This window comes from Notamacropus eugenii, chromosome 1 (assembly GCF_028372415.1).
Source record: "Notamacropus eugenii isolate mMacEug1 chromosome 1, mMacEug1.pri_v2, whole genome shotgun sequence".
Classification (NCBI taxonomy): Eukaryota; Metazoa; Chordata; class Mammalia; order Diprotodontia; family Macropodidae; genus Notamacropus; species Notamacropus eugenii.
Window position 1 is genome coordinate 587885435 of NC_092872.1, and position 18352 is coordinate 587903786.

General features: G+C 34.9%; 1 protein-coding gene across 2 annotated transcripts in view; it reads right to left on the reverse strand.

Moving 5' to 3' along the window:
- Positions 1–18352, reverse strand: part of ESF1 (ESF1 nucleolar pre-rRNA processing protein homolog) — a 94228-nt gene that overhangs the window by 24325 nt on the left and 51551 nt on the right. For both annotated transcript variants that reach the window (XR_011972547.1, XM_072634479.1), the window contains exon 10: positions 2968–3089. Coding sequence is in view for 1 of the 2 variants with exons in the window: in XM_072634479.1 (XP_072490580.1) it covers positions 2968–3089 (122 nt within the window). In the remaining variant the exon portion in view is untranslated. The remainder of the gene's footprint in view (positions 1–2967; positions 3090–18352) is intronic.

Below are 18352 nucleotides of genomic sequence, written 5' to 3' on the forward strand. Positions count from 1 at the left end.
GCACAAGATAGTGTACCATGTTTTACTAATAATTAATCCAATTCTATGCTTAAAATACTCAAGAATGTGCAACACACACACTCTCACTATCACCTTCTTCCACCCATACTAAAGACTGCTGGATTCTATTTTTGCTGATGGAATCTTTTCTAAACGTCTCCATCTTTCCTCAGTTCCAGATAACGCTGTAATTTAGTAATTAACTCAGCCCCCAATTCTTCATCTGCTGTTCTTAATCTACTGAAGTCATATCCAAAGTAAAAAATTTCTACCCTCAATCTTCTCCCCCCTTTCCCTCCACCGTCATTCTATATTACGATCTTCTGTGGAATTTCCCACTTTGTTTTTGGTCACTTTTTCCTTAGTGTCCTAAGCATACATGTATATGTACGTACAGATGTTCATACACAAGCCACCATTTATTTACTCCTTGTTTTAAAGTGCTACTTATTTTATTAAGGCTCTGCTTTTTGGTATGCCAAAGACTTTGGTATTCTTATGCAGAAAGGACTGAATTATTTGGTTGCGTTCAACAAATTCTGCATTCATAAATGCTCAGATTTTATAGTTAGACAATTTTTTGGCCACTACTGACATCCACTACATTTTGTGTACTGTATTCATCAAACCCTGTGTTATTACAATAGGTACTTGCTGAGATGTGACTGCTTTCTTTCAAGTTACTTATTATAGATTCTGTCACTTAGCACTGTTACTGGCACATAGCAGATTCTTTAATAAATGTACTGACTGATGCTGAATATGACATATATGCTTCTGGGTAAGTTAGACTCAGAATTTCTCTCTAAAGATGTTCTATATATTCTACTGATCTGAAATTTAGCTTTAACTTACAAATTGTCAGGAAATTGGATGATTTCCTGAAAAATATTACTTTCTCTATAATTTGGATTCTTCATATTTTTCTGGGAGACTAATGACATTCAGGTTCTCGAATTAAACTCTGTCTTTTAGGCATCTAACCTGTAAGTAACTCAAATTGTATCTACTTATGTTGTTTTATTTTTTTTATTTCCTTACTCTTGGAATTTTTGTCTTTTATATGAATTGTAATTTTCCTCAATAAATCTACCACATTATTAAAAATTTTCAGCTATGGTTCCAGTGTATGTCTAGTTTCATCTTTGTTCTTCCCTTATTAATTTGATTCCATCTTTATTTCTCTAATCTTATTAAACATGCTGAAGATTCTTGTGGGAGGTCTAGTTTTGATGAGGAGAGGGTATCCAACTATTATATCATTCTTTCCCTCTGATGATTACTATTCTTCAACTCCATAGTATTTATTTATTTTTTGGAGCTTTTTGTTTTGTTTTTATTTAATCATTTCTTCAGTTGCTCTTTTTCCTTTCTTTTGGAATAATGTTCCAATTAAGGATTTCTTTCCTTTCCCCTCTGCTGTTGTTTTTGTAAGACTTTATTTTGGGCATATGTTGCTATTCTAAGTTGATGCTGTCACGTTTTACCATGGCCACTCACTCTGTAGTCATGCTAAATATTTATTCCACAGATACAATGATTAGGGTAAACACCCAATTTTTAATGAAAAAAAATGAAAAACATCATATTTAATCAAGTGAAAGATATGCCATACAATTTTCTAATATGTGAATCAATGAAACCAGATAACAAAGCAAACATACACAGAAAAACTAACTTTAGTTTACTGTATGAAATTCTTATCTTCTTTGTAATGACTGCCATATTTTCACACTACAGCAAATCAGTAGGTGAATAAATAGTTATCAAGGTCTAAGAATCCATAAAAGTATTTTGGGGAGTAGGTTTTAATAGATACCTTGAAGGAGACTTTTAGAAACATTTAGGACCCCTTAATAACTTTTAAATAAAGTGATCTGGACATGTTTAAGTTTTGTTATCCTCTTTTATTTTTTCCTTTACAAATTTCCCGGTAGCAACATTAAGTTGTTGGGCTTTGGTGAGTGCCAAAGTACAAAGTCTTTCTGCCATTTTGAGTGTCTATATTCTCAACCACTGTAGTTATACTCCCAACTCAAAGGTTATAAAGACATTTATATTTGCCATCAATCAACCTGAGTTATTTTTGTCCTTTATCTATCACCAGGTTATTGTTTCACAGGGTCAAAAAGTCTTAAAACTTGCTTGAATGGCAGTTAAATGCAAAGGTTGCATCCTACATACATATAAAACAAATTATCTTTCCACTGAAACCATAGAAGGGGCATACTGCTTATCACAGAGGTTTGCAAAAACTTAAAATAATGCCTTTTTTCCCCAAACAGGATGAGATTATAAAGCAAGATTGACTTCTTCTTTCCCCATCTCCATATAATTGAATTTATAAATTGGTATGAATATTATGAGTCAAAGTAATTGCTTTTGGAGAACATATACTTATTCTAAAGGTATGACTACTGCTAAAATTATCTTTGCAATTTTTCTTTTATAATGGTCTACAATGAAAATCTGCCAATAATTAGAGGAAGTTATACTTAATACTTTTAGTCACAGGACATTTTTCCTTGATCTGCTACTTTGTTTCTAACCCTTATACAGCTGCCCCTCGTGGCATGAGCCAATAACAGAGGACTTCCTGGACAAACAATTGTACAAATGTAAGGGTATGGTGTCAGAATGAAGCTGAGACACTGAGGAGACAACTTAAGCAGAATAGTACTCTTACCATCCTGCCAATGCATCTGTTATAGTAAGGTATAACTAGCTGAATATAACAACTGAAGCATTGCAAACTAAACTGACAGCTGTCCTTTATTTTGTGAATTACACATCTCCTGTAAAGTTCCACTAAATCCAAACAATATACCATGAGTGGGCCTGCACCTCCCTGACTATACTACTGGCTAGCCTAATTATGCCAATATTTGTACTTATGAAAAAAGCATTTAGGTGGCATGCTTAAATAATGATTAAATAATAAAGTACTTTATTTATTTTTGACCATACCTTCTGCTTCTTTTTCAGTTTTTTTTTCTCTTTCTTTTTTTCCAAAAATTGTTCCCAAGGAGTCAATTTATCTTTTCCTTCCAACTTGTTTTTGACCATCTCTTCAGCACTTTCTTTAAGACCTGCAGAAAAATTCAAAGAATAAAATAATTTATGTTGTTACCACCATATTGCTGTAGAAATGTAAAAAAATCAAATTTCTGACAGCCTGTCATATGGAAGAAGTTAGTTTAATTGAGATAGTTCAGATGGACAGAACTAGGACAATATGTTGCCTTACAGTCTCTTTTACAAGGTCTCCCATTTTTAAATCAAGATCACTCAGGACTCTTTGGAAGCTGTAGCAACAGAAACGATCCTATTCAATGACTCTCTCATAAAATGTCAGGTGAATCATAACACAATGAAATGTATTTTTGTCAAAGTTATTCACCACTATGATGGAGGAGACTCAGCACAAAATCTAGGTTAAGAGGGGATTATCTGTCGATGTTAAGGTCCTCTAGCTGCTTCTGTTTTCAGGTGACTGTGTTGATCACATCAAATGGTAAAATATTTTAGAGCTTCCTGAAAGACATATGCAATCAGGCAAAGGTATATGGCTTGTCTACCCCCACAGTAAGGAACAAATGGATAAAGAATGTCTATTGCTCTGATCTTATATATAGTTTGTCTAACAGAAGGCATATCTGGGCCACATGGTAGAAAAGGACAATGAGGTGAACCCAGAAGTGAAAAAGAGAGGACTGTGGGCTGGACTGCTTTTGGGAAAATGCAAAGCTCTTTTATTGACCCCAAGCTTCCCATGAAAGCATAAGTTCATTTTTTCAAGGCCAACCTTCTACTGGTATTGCTATGCGGCAATAAGATGTGGAATACCATTACCTCTGAAGAGCTATTCAGATAACTATTACAGAGGGTAATGGAAAATACATGGTGGTATAAGCTGTAACATATAACCAGTGACGTGAATAAAGGATCTTTATCTGAACTATAAAACAGACAAAAAAGAAGAGTAAAGGATGACAGCTGGTTAAACAGAATACTGTTTAACCCTTAAAATACAGGAGAATTAAGGAAGGCCTCCAGTACACTGGATGGACCCTATGGAAAAGTTTTGGGAGGACATGAATGAGTTGTACAGGACTATCAGGCATGGATGGATTGCAACCTGCTCTGTTGGAGAGAATCACCAAATTAAATGATACTACATATTAATTTTAGCATTTATCTAGAAGAACTAATATCCTAACAATTAGAACTTTCCAACAATGGAATGGGCTGCATTGTAAATAGTACCAGGATCCTTATCACTGTAGGTTCCTTAGCAGAGGATAGAAAACCACTTATTAGGGAAGCTGTACAGATAATTCATGCCCTGACGATATTCACTGGGCCCAAACATGTGAGGTTCTCTCCAACTCCAGTCACTCACAAATAAAAGACCCCAAAAGACAGGAATGTATATCAATAATGACCGTAGCTAAAGGATTCATCAAAGGTTACTTGGAGTGATACCTGTGAAAAGCTGGTTTCCCTTAACTGAATAAGCATAAACTTATTACATGAAATTTATAGGACATCCTGAAGAAAAATACTCACATTGTTCCTTTAGTCCAACATACCTAAAGATTTTTAAGCCTTGTGAAGGAGTGAAACAGACATGTAATGAGCCTGACTCATGCCTGTGATTGCTCCTAACTCATGTGTAGTAGAAATTTGGGAAAGAAAAAGTACGAAACTTAGAATCACAAGACATGAATTTGATGCCTGGCTCTATAATATAAACTTAGCCTTAGTTTTCTTATGTATAAAACTTGGCTTTTATCACACTTGTACTATGTATAAAAATCCTGTGATAAAGGAAGAAGGGTAAAGGAAGACAAAAAATAACAATTTCCTCAAGGAGATTACAGTTTAATGGAAGAGAAGGTGAGGGAGAAGAATATGACTAGTACAAAAGTAAGTATTGAAATAAGGTAGAATGTGGTGGGAGCAGGGAAGAGTTGAGCAAAGGGTCATGAGAAACTGAAGGAGAAGCAATATTTAGGTGAAATGTTTGTTATGGCAGAAGGTAATAGCAGCATAAAAAGGGGGCACCCAGAGGAGACTGGCTAGCAGTTAGCTCAAGTCCTCTGACAGAAACTTCTTCACTTCAACTTTATTATTAAGAAATAAGTACTCTCATTTTTCATAAGCATCTTATTTCAAGGAATATGAAAGACAGGAGTGCCAAAATAGTAAGGGCAACAAAACCAGAATAATAGTTTGAAGAGGAAGTATGGTAAAATTCAAGACACCAAAAAAAAAAAAAAAAAAAAGTTATCTGACACAGGAACAGAAACACCAAACAAAACAAAGGTAAGCCAATCACTGACTGACAAACACCACAGGATTTATATCAGGATGACAGACAACAACTCTATTCCCTATATACCATCATGAAGTGTGGACAAGGAAGGGAACATTTATGAAGCATTTACCATATGCCAGTCACTAGCATTTTACAAATACTATAAAATTACTTCTATTTTACAAATACTACCTCATTTGATCCTTACAACAACCTGAGACATAGGTGCTATTATTATCCCCATCTTATAGATGAGGAAATTGAGACAAACAGAGGTTAAGTGACTTGTTCAGGGTAAAACAGCTAGTAAGGGTCTGAGGTCAAATCTGAACTCAAGTCTTTCAGCTCAGTGCTCTATCCAAGCCACGAGCTGTCTCCAACGCATATACAATTCAAATACATCTGTGATTTCATCAATATAGATGTCCTTTCAAGGACTGATGTGGCAACTCTTTCATGATTGCCCATTCATACAACTGGTCCACATCCTCAGACAAATGTGCTATAGATGTTTCACTCAAAGTGCTGAAGGCCTCTGCTTTCTCCTTGCATCAAGAGGATACCAGTGACCCTTCTACACAACAGGAAGCCCTTGTCCATGCCATGTGACCAGTCCATCTTATCTTCCTATCATACACTTTTTTGATGATGTCTATTCAATTTTTCTTCCAAACTTCTCGTTATACATTGTAGCCTGCTCATATCTACCACACACCTCTCCACTGCCTTCTGGAAAATAAATTTTTAATTATTCAGAAATGATTTCATTTTATGCCTTGCTGTCATAAAGCAACACAGGTAGAATGTTGGCATTAAAATGGGCCTCTGCTTTTAAATGAAGCTTAGGATCATTAAAGAGTTTTTCAATTACCTGCAGAAATGCAGTTCTCTCTTCCCAATTTAAATCTAGACCCAACTAACTGTTGATCCAATTATAACGATCAAAATCTAGACAATTACCAAACACTAAAGTGATTACGAATCTTTTCAGTAGCCAATGCTATCCACGTTCTGCATAGTTCAGGGAGAAGAGTGATGGACTTGGAATTAGAAAACCTAAGTCTAAATTTTAACCTTGGGCAAATCGCATCATGATCTCTAGGTTTTAGTTCCTTATCTATAAAATGAAGGCATTAAAAGAGATGACCTTCCCTTCCAGCTCTAACTCTAGGATCCCGTGATCCTAAGCACAACATTATCCACAAACAGGAATTCCTCTACAACCTGGACTCTCTGCTGGAATCTCTCCATCAAAGTGAAAGCACCTTTAGTGATCACACATTTTCCTGATTTATGCTACTCTTGATACTTATGATCAGAATCACTGAACAGGATTATTTTTGTTTTTCTGTCTTTCAAAGAATCTTGAAAGATTTTGAGGCATGGACAAGACATACTTTGTTGAAAAAGAGCCTGTAAGATAGAATTTTGTTCTACTGAATCAAATGCTCAATAAACAATAAAGCACAGTTAAGATCTCATATCCTGTACAACTTTCAATTAATTGCAATATGGTCAAGATGTGGTGCACTGCTGAATGAGTTCTAACAGCTTTCATTCACTACACATAGCCAATCAATTGCCAAGTCTTGTCAATTATATATTCACAGTATTTCTTCATATGAACCTTTCTTTCTATATATACCCACTACACCTTCTCTGGGCTACTGCAAACAGGGCTAGACTGTAGAGTGCATGAATGGGAATAATACGAAAAAGCCTTGCAAAGTAGACTGGATCTATCTGTCTGTCTGTCTGTCTGTTTACTAGGTATGTAGAACAAGGATGGAAAAGGGAAAAGACTTGAGGAAGGGAAAACTATAGTCAAGAAAAATGATCACAACAGCCATGTCTTTCCCATCCCCCCTCTGCCCTTTCTCCCTGTCCTCAAACAAAGAAACAAACCACGTCTCAATCTGCACTCTGAGTTCATCATTTCTAGAAGTGAGATGGATAGCATGGTTGATTATAAGTTTCAAATTGTAGTATGTCTTTGTGTTGATAAGAATTCCTAAGCCTTTCAAAGTTGTCTTTATATCATCACTGTAAAAATTCTCCTATGAACCATATTTTTAACATCAACATTCTTCACGTGATTCTACAAGAACATGAATCATTCAACATCTCAATCTCTGACAGATCAAAGTGGTTTTCTGATTAACCCTGTTAACTACTTCAATTAAAGTCTTTTCTCAATGCATTCTTATCAACCATTTTATTATTCATTTGTATATTAGAGGGAATTTGTAACTTGAAGGGCATATTGCATAGGTAAACTGCCCACTTTCACTTAGAGTAATGAAAAACATTTGATGACTACTGGTAGTGCTACTATACTCTTGGATCCCTTATCTGAACAGTTTCAAGTAAACACATGGATGACTTAGAAGAGCTTATCTTTCTGTCAATTCCCATTCTCATCCTCTTTTCTGGGAAATCAGATGAACCTAAGCATTTCAAATTTAATGTTGAACTTTACTACTTATCAACATGCACAATTCTATTCATAGAGGTGATATTTATTGTTTTTACTACATAATATATAATTATAGCCTGTCTAACTTGTAAATAGTCTGTCCTGAATCATTCTGTACTGATAGAAAAGTAATTTTTTTTTTTACTACTAGCTTCACGTACCATATATATTTTCTTTCCAACTAGTTAGGGATTCTTATCCCTAACTATCTTCTATCATGTATGCCTTTGGTAGTCTGGTGAAGTCTGTGGAGTCCTCAGATTAGAGTTTTTAAATGACCAGAACCGTAAAAGAAACCAATTACACTAAAATAATTATAAAATATTTAAAATAAAATTCATGGACTCTATGTACAAATCTCAACTATATTAAGCTCTTTGAGGGCAGAAACTCATACTCCTGTATTACATAGTATTTATCATAGTATTACGTATGTAATAAATAATAAACACTTACTTGATTATCTACCATGAAAAACACAGTCATATCAAATTCTCTTTAATCTCTTGTGTCTAATATATAACTGATTCAAAATGGATCCAAAAATCCAACAAGACCTTATTCTGAAATTATCACAAAATTATTTTGTTAATTTTAATAAAGTTACAATAAAGATAAGTATAGAATCCTATTTGCTTGCATCAATTTCACTAAAGACACTATAATAGTAAAGGAATGAAAAATGAATTAGAAATTAGGCAATTACACAACACTACAGTAACTTAAGAATGCTATGTTTTCATGGTCACCATCAGATTATTTAAATCTCTCTGTAGAACACAACTACTTATATTCAAAGTTCTTAAAAAGACACCTATCCTAGAAGCCTCTTGGCATATATTCAGAAACATTTTTAAAGAGATAAGTTATAAGCTCATCTGATTTTAATCACTATATTGATTGCTTAAAAAATAACTATCATAAGTGTTTTCAGTTTCACACAAATTTTATTTTTAGAAATTAAAAAAAGTTATTTTTACTTCTTGGGACCACCCAACTTCAGAAAAAAACAACATCAACAATCCTAAAGTTGAGAAACCAAAAATCTTTAAAACTGGATGACCCAATTATGACAAAAATAATTAAACAGAAATCTACTCAGAACTCTTTTGGAAATAATTTATACAAAAGAAACACCCATATATAAAAAAAAGTAACTTTTCCTGACCTTTTCCATTTAAAATACTTGGAAGTATACTTCAAAGAGTACAACGAGAACAACTTGGAGTAATTTAAACGTGGGGATTGCCACTGGGCTTTGTAAAATGCAAGTCATTTCAAAATCTTATTTCTGGTCTAAATATATCATCTTTCAACAAGCACTTAAGAAGACAATAGGGAATATTTACAGATTTTGGTTTTTTAGTTTCAAAGGTTAGGGAGGGTTATTACAAGGGATAAATCAGCCTGGTCTATGGAAGAACCTGCCTAGGTAATTAATTAAGACTGACGGGGCTCTGGCATCAAAAGTCCAAGTGTTGTCCCCAGATCAAATCTTTGTCTTATAAAATCCAGTTCATCCTAACTTTTCTTTCTCTACTTCTCCCTGCAATGTTGCTTTCTTCACCATGTGAGATACCACTAGGGAAAAGACATCTTCATCCCATCCCTAACAACTTTTAGCACTGTTTTTTCTATTCACTTCTTTATCTAATTACCTTTTCTCTCACATTCTTCAATGGATATATAATGTCATCCATACAGGTAGGCTGTTCAATAATGGAGATATGATCTATTTATAACTATTTATACCAAAAGATTCTGAAACATTTCCTTCCACAAATTCATCAAAAGATGAAGAAGTGCAAAACAAAGTAGATAATCACTGTCTAGGGAAGGGCTAAATGAAATGTGATATGTGAAAAGTGATGGAATATTATTTTGCTGTAAAAGTGCATAGAAAAAATTCACAGAAGTGTGGGAACTGATGTGAAGTAACTGGAACCAGGAAAACAATATATATGAATATAAACTATTAATTAATATAATGTAAACTGAAGGAACAACAACAACAAAAAGAAGCCAAATGCTCAACAGTTATAATGCACATGGCACAGGCTATGATGAACTAGGTAGGGGAAGAGAGTATGATATATCAGGAAATACTGATGTAAAAATAAAAAAGGTAGGAATAACATAATAATTAAAACACTCTCACAAGAGATTTGACAAACATGTTCAAGGCCTTTCTAACATTCTCCTGACACTGCTGATTGCAAAAGAGCACCTGGACTCTCCTTCTGTTTATTCCTTGCTTCTGCTACATGACTAGTCCATCTTTTTGTTAAAGAATACATTTCTCTAATGATATTTCAGCATATTTCTTCATTTGTAATGTAATGAAATCTACTCATCTTCACGATGCATGTCCCGCCCTATTAGCCTTTGAGTGATTAATTTCAATTTTTCAAAGAATATGATATTCTATGTTCCTTTTTGCTATTCAACATTATTGGAAGAATAATGGCATTGAAAAGATGAATCTTTACTTCAGGAGAAATAGTGGGGGCATTAAGTGAGCTACAATTTTTCAAAGGAAATCCTGTCTGGTGAAACCAAATTAATTTCACTTTTTTATTATTAGTGACTGTCATTGTCCTATGCCTCCTGATTACTTTCTTTTAAAAAGATTTCTTGATGCTTTTTGTTTTTCCATCAGTCACTTCAGGATATACCATCTCTTAGCCCTCAGAATAAACCCTCCCTTGTACAAAAAGAAAAAGTTAAACAAAAACAACCAAGCTGTCCATGTGACAGCACCTACACCTATAGAGCAGGAGGTGAATGAGTGATTGTTGATTGTATTTAACCATGGACAGGGTGTGTCAGAAAAGTCTCAGTATAAATCTTAAGCTTTAGGAGTTAAAGTTAATAGTTACTCAGTACTAAGTCAATTAGCTACTTACTAGCTACTAAAGCTGAAAACTGCACTTAAGCTTTCTGGAACACCCCATATAAAGCATTCTGTCTTACTCCATAGTTTTGTTATCTGTTCTCCCAGACCAATACTTGCTATTAAAATGACTCAGTTTGGCTTAGTATTGTTTTTATTTACGTTACTGTCATCACTGTGTATACAGTCTTCCTCGTTCTCTTCACTCGGAATCCATATTCATCATCCTGTTTCTTGGAATTTCTTATGTTTGTCATTCCTCAATACATAACATCCCATAACATCTACGTACTGGTTTGTTTAGCCACCCCAAATGATGGACATTACTTGTCTACTGTGGAGGTTAAAGGGTGTCAAGGTAGAGTTGGAAGGAACCCCAGAGATCATCTACTCCAAATTCCTCATTTAAGAGGTGAAGAAACCAAGGCCCAGAGAGTTGGTGACTTTATCATGGTTGCACAAATGGTACCTTAGAAGAGTCAGAATTCAAACCCAGATGATCTGACTACAAATTCAACCCTTTCCACGGGCACACATGCTTTCTCACATTATATTGGTAGTTTCCTGAATAACTGGAACAACTCACAGATCTATAAATTTTTGTGTACCTTCTCTTCCCTACATATTCCAATGTTCCCTAAAAATGACCATTTTCACTTTTGGGGTTATCTTTGTTAAGCTGTTGGGTATAAGGTGAAGCTACAGACTTTTTTTTCACAAATGTTTATTATTAATGGTTTGGAGCAAGATTCCATATGGTCATGATACTTTACTTTTTTTTCTTTTGAAAACCTTTCATATCCTTTGACCACTTGCTTCTGATTTTTCTCTTGATAAAAAGTATTCATAACGTACAGGCATGAGGCTTCTGCATAGTTTGCTCAAAACATGATTTGCTGTTTTTAGAGAATATTTGGGGTCAAAAATTTCCCTTTCACCTACACTTTTGCGGCTGTATTTTTCTAATTTGCCACAGTCATTTTATACTATCTTTTAGTGTTTTTTCTATTTTTCATTTGAACTTTATAGCCTCCATTTCAGTTTTGTTCCAATTCTATCCTCACTGAGGTTTCTTCTGACACCCTTAAAGTTAACATTCCTTCAACTTCTCAGGTCTTCTGCTTACTATGACATCAAACTGTCTCTCCCAGAAACCCACTTTCCTTAAGAAGCTGACTTCAAACATGAAACATTTGGGGCTCATTAGCGAACTATTGTATTACGTACTTTCCTAAATTTTGTGTTAGTTTTCTTTTTGCCTTTCATGAAGCCTGCTCATCACAACTGCCAGACTAAGCTTTCTTGGAATTCAGAAGGTTTGAAACTGTGGCAAAATTTGATGAAGGTATGCCCTTATCTAACAATATGATATGGATAGGCAAAAAAGAGGTCTGTGAACTTGATGTTCAATGACTCAAACATGATCTATTCACGTGTCTATTAATGCTATCATAAAGAAAAATATCTTCAAATATTATCTTTTATTCACAAAAATAGCTATATGTTTGTCCTAATTTTAGAAATACACATACACACACCCCCACACGGTATATGGTAAGCCTTTCATACTAACCAAATTATAGAGTAGGCAACTCCCAATTTAAGACAGGCTGTGTTCCAAAAGTTCATTTATAAGTATGTTGCTTGGAACTCTCAGAACACATTTTCCCCAAAGAAACATTGTTATAAAAAGTGGTTAGGTTTCCAGTTGGCCTATTTTAACTTACAGTATGGAACAACTACAATGTGAATTTTCCAAGAAGGAACAAATATCCCATAGGTACAACCCAAACCTCTGGAGATTTACTGGAGAGTAGTGGGAAATCTTTACGTTTCCTGCTCCTTTCTATCTTGGGAGCCAAAGGAGGGGGTTGGGAGAGGAGAGCTTCAAATAAATATAAATTGGGTGACTGCTTATATAGCATTTCTTAGTCAATTTTCAGGAAATTAAACTTTTCCAAGGAAAGAAAAAGTCCTGCCTCTTTAAGTACACAAAATGACAAGACAAAAGGGAAATTAAGAAATGACTGAAACTATTCTTCAACTCTAGGAATATGTATTTTTAAATAATATCGAAAGAAAGTTGTATCTTCTGTTGAAAATTTCTCCAAGAAGAAGCAATCTTGAAATTTTAGATTTCTCATGTCTTACAGTCTTTAAAATTACAAAGGTCTTAGAATCATGGAACTTAGAGTGAAAAGTGACTTTCTCAGTCACTTTTAGTAGCATTTCAAACCAGCTCTCTTGAATCCAAGTTCAGTCTTCTTTCCAGTACACCATTCTGCTTCTTTAGTTTTTTCTAAGTAAACAATTTTATCACCTACAAAAAGTGATAACCTTGTTTGATCTTTGCTGATGCATAGTCCCTCAACTTCACTTTCGGATCCTAATGCCATAGAATTTCTTGCCCTTTATTGAACAGTAATAGTGATAATGGATATTCTTGTTTTACTCCTTATAGTATTGGAAAGGTCTCCAGTTTACAACCATTAGAGAGAATGCTGGCTCTGGGTTTTAGAAAGTCAATCCTTATAATGAGGAAAACTGTTCATTACCATGTTTTCTATTGTTTTTTCATAGGAAAGGGTGATTGTTGTATCTTGTCAAAAGCTTTTTCTGCATCTACTGATGTTACTCTATTACTTTTGTTGTTTTTTATTAATGTGGTCAATTGTTTAGAGTTTTCCTAATAATACTAATGACGATAAGCTATGCAGTCTTGGTATAAATTCAGCCCCATCATAGTACAGAGTCCTCGCAATATGTTGCTGTAGCTTTATCACTAATATTTCACTGAAATGTTTTGTAGCAATATTTACTAGGGATATTAATGTATAGTTTTATTTTTGTTTTGACTCTCCCTGGCTTAGGGATTTAGGTATCAAGACTGTATTTGATAGAATGAATATGATAGGACTTCTTTTCCTACTTTAAAAATTGATAATGATTACTACAGCTGTTAGTTAAATGTTTGATAGAACTGACTTATAAACCCATCTGGCCTTATTTTCCCTCCCCTTTTAGGAATTAATTTATGGTCTGATCAATTTCTTTTTTAAGATTAGGTTATTAAAGTTCTTTATTTCCTATTCTGCTATCTGGGAAACATTTTTGTAACTATCCATTTTGTCTGGATAGTCAGTTTTATTAGCATATATCATGAAACAGTTCCTAATAGTTTATTTCTTTTTACATTAGTTGTAAAGCTTCTTATTTTTGACAGGGATGATTTGTTTTTGTTCTTTTAAAAAACCAAGTCAGATAATAGATTTTCTATTTTTTACTTTTAAAACAGCTCATAGTTTTGTTTATTAATTCAATGGTTTTTCAGAGGGGGCTTTCAATTTTGTTAATTTCTTTTCTGATTTTTAGGATTTCTGTTTTGATGTCTAATTGTGAATTTTTCATTGATTGCTTTTCTAGGATTTTTTTTAGCTGCATGCTTGATTCTTTTATTTGCCTTTATTGCTGAAAACATTTAGAGATATAAATTTCACCCCTAAATACTGCTTTGGTTACATCTCACAAATTTTGGTATGTTGATTCATTGTTGCCACTATCCTTTATGAAATTAATAATTGTTCTTACAATTTGTTCTTTGACGCATTCTTTAGGTTTTAGTCTCCAACTAATTTTTTAATATTTGCCCCAAAGGCCCTACACTGAATATAATTGCTATTGCATTATAGTCTGTAAAAAGATGTACTTTATGTTCCTGTACATTTTAGCTAAATAGTACTGGTTTTATACATTTGGGGTGTTTGGGATGTTCCGCAGGATTAGCACCTCTGGTGTGAAGGCTTGTTAAGTGCCTTTCAAGAGAGGTTCATCCACCTTTGGTATCTACTTCATTCACCCTACTCTCACTTGTGGCTCTAAGAAGCTGTTGCATATGTAGTGGCCACACCCCAGTAAAATCATCTTGGCAGATGGGTTAAATCAGATTGAGAGTAACTGACAAGTCTCAAACCTGTCGGTGAAGGGGGGTGGGGGTAGAGAGATTTCTACCCCAAGAACGTGAAGATTTTCTTTGGAAGAACAGGCAGATAAGAAAAATTTGTTCCAATGCCCAGGAAGGAAACTGAAGCAGGTGTTAATGGTTAGGTATTGAAGACACCAATGCCATCTGCAGCATCCTGGGCCACAGCCAATTATCTTGACTTCTGTCCTGTCACTGGACTTCAATTACTCAGGAAGAGAGAGTGAGGCTGAGGACTTTGTGTAACTCAGACTCATTAAAATTCAATTCACATGCAAATCAAGACTAGTGATATCACTGGTCCTCTTTGAAAACAAAGACAAACATCACCACCTGTTTATCTCTATTTTTGCTACTGCTTTGTATGAGATAGTGATTACTATCCATGACTTTTTAACTGTAGCTGAACCATAATGAATTCTCCTGCAGTCCCTTAAGGTTATATATTTTTTCTGTTCTAACAACATATTGCAAACAACATGTTGGGTTCTGCTTTCTAATCTCCTTCTACTACTGCCTTCCTTTTATGGGTGAGTTCATCACATTCTTGGTCACAATGTTGATTCAAGTAGAATTGTTAATTCCTACTCTCATTTTTCCCCTTCTTTCAGAATTTGTTTTGCTTTTGTTTAACCTCTTCCTTTATTTGCCTTCCTTCTTATTTTCCCCTTTTCTGCCTATTTCCCTGACGAGTGAAATGTATTCCTATACTGAACTCTGTGTTTGTGTGTAGGTGTTTATTCTTCCCTTCTCATATCAGTTCAGATGAGAATGAGGTTCCACTTGCCTCTCTCCAACATCCCTTTCCATTCTCCTTTGTTAAACAGCCTTCTACTTTTGCATACCAATTATATGATTTTGCCCAATCTTCCTCTCAGCTTCTCCCTCCATCCTCCCAGTGTATTTCTCTTACCTTTCCATTCTTTTTTTCAGATCATCAAAACATAACAGAACCACTCCTAGGCCCTCTATCTAATTAGACTCCCTCTATGGCCCCTGATGATAGTATTCTGAGGAATTCACCTTCCAAAATTAGAATGGAAATGGGCTATGTTTAGTCCTTTACATTTTGCCATTAATGCTTACACTTATATATTTCTCTTGAGTCTTTGTGCTTGTATTTCAGTTTCTATGTGGCTCTGGGCTTTTCATTAGGAATGCTTAAAAAAGTATTCTTTTATTAAAAGTTATTTTTCCAACCTGGAAAGACTTAGAAGAACTGATGCTGAGTGAAGTGAGCACAATCAGAGAACACTATACACATTTAAGAGCAACTATATGATGACCAACTTTGATAGACTTGGCTCTTCTCAGCAATACAATGATCTAAGTAAGGCAATTCCAAAAGACTCATGATGGAAAATGCTATCCACAGCCACAGAAAGAAATACTCTGAATCCAGATCGATGCATACTTTTTTCTCTTTCTTTTTTCCCCCCTTCTCATAGTTTTTCCTCTTTTGTTCTGATTCTTCTTTAACATGACTAATGTAGAAATATGTTTAATATGATTGCACGTTTATAGCCTATATCAGACAGCATGCCATCGTGGGGAAAGGGAAAGGGAAAGGAAGGAGGTGGGAAACCTAGAGCTCAAAATCTTATAAAAGAGAATGTTGAAAAATAAAAAAAATAATGTTTTAAAGAAGGTTATTTCCCCCCCTGTAGAATTATCCTCAGTTGTGTTGGGTATGTTATCCTTAGTTGAAAGCATAAATGTTCTGTCTCCTGCAATATCACATTTCAAGCTCTCTGCTGATTTCTAATTGTGGCTGCTAAATCATGTATAATCCAGTCAATCCTTGGTAATGGAATTCTTTCTTTCTGGCTGCATAAAGTTCTTCTTTGACTTGGAAAGTTTGAATTTAACGTTCCTAGGAATTTTCATTTTGAGTTTTTTTTCAGGAGGTGAACAATGGATTCTATTTCTAGTTTGAACTCAGGTTCAAAGAAATCTGGGAAGTTTTCTTTTATGATTTCTTAAGGTAAGATGTCTAGGTTATTTAAAAAAAGATTTTTTTTTTTTTGGTGGGGATGGGGTCATGGTTTTCAGGTATTCCACTGATTCCTAAATTATCTCTCCTGATCTGTTTTCTAGGTTAATTATTTTTACTATGAGATAAGTTACACTTTCTTCTTCTTTTTCAATCTTTTGACTTTGTTTTAATATTTCTTATTGTTTCATGGGGCCATTAGCTTCTATTTGGTTAATTTAATTTTCAGAGTTATTTTCTTATACCTCTTCCTCTAAGGTGTTAGCTCTCTTTTCATAGTTGTCATTTCTTTTCTCACCCTTTCCTCTATCAATTTCATTTGGCTTTTAAATTTATCTATGGCTCTTAAAAAACCAAGACAAAATGAACTCGTTTTATCTCTTCTAAGAATTCTGTTTTAACTTGTGCCCAGGATGTGTTTTGATTTGAGGCTCTGTTTATAGATGTTTGGGAGTAATTTCTTCTCTCCTGGTTTGTGTCTTGACCTTCCCTGTCACCAGGATAGATTTATGGTGGAATTTTTCTTTTGGTTGTTGTGTCCTGCCTATGTTCTTGACTTTGGACCTGATGTTAGGAGAAGACTGCACACTTTTCTAAAGAGAAGGACTAAGTTAGCCCTGTTGCTGCTTTCTTGAGGTACTGAGTATTAGATGATTTTGTGACCTCAGGGTCACTGACACTACAAGAGATCTACAAGCTTTCAATGCTTCCCAGCCCTTAGCTCAGTCCTAGCTGCTCAGGAAGGGGAAAAGTCTTCTCTTTAAAGACTGGAGTAAAGGAGGGGAGAATAGGGAGAAATGTATAGGAGTTTCAAGGAATGGTACGGTGGAGAAAAAGTTGTTGTGTTTGTCCTTTGTTCTTGAAGAGGACCATGACATGAAGATGATGACATGACTTGCAGTTGACTTTGATTTGAGTGAGGGAAGGCTGTGCAAGGTCACCAACCTCACTTTTTTCTCCTGAGCTATCTGGATCCAGTGGCCTGATATTCATCCCAATGGCTGGAGATGGCCCAGGAGGCAATGTGAGACACTGGCCCTTTCAAGCTAAGGTCTTATAAGCATTCTCACTTTGAGTGAGATACACTCATCCAACGAGTAGGCTTCTTTAAGTTACTCACTGGGTTAAGTACAAAGAATGGCAAAATAGACCCTAGCCTCAGGGAGCTCACAATTTAATGGGTGGAGATAAGTGCACACAACTATATAAACATAAAAGATATGGATGGACAGATAGATAAATAGATAGATGGATAGATAGACAGTGGAGAAAAAGAAGTTTATGATGGATGGTCTTTTCTTTTTTTTAAAGTAGGAAGTAAAGTCTTCTTTTGAGAGGAAGGAAAGATCTGGCAACAGGGAGCTTAAGAGAAGGTATAGTATGGATGGGAAAGAGTAAAAAGGATGTCATTTAGTAGTGAGAGACCTGTAGAAGCTGGATACCATTAATTTATAGCGGAACTAAACACCCTAATTCGTGGCATCTGAATTGCTCCCAAGTAGTAGTTGAAGGTGTCCAAGTAGTAATTGAAAAGAGAGATGGTGAGGTAACTTGGTGTTGGGTTTGACAAGGTGAGAGTGGTAATTCAAGGATAAAAAAGTGTACACTTGAGCTGGTCAACCATATGGTTAAAACTACAGTAGGAAAGTGAGATTAGGACAGGAATGATAGACTACGAGAGCATGGGGAAA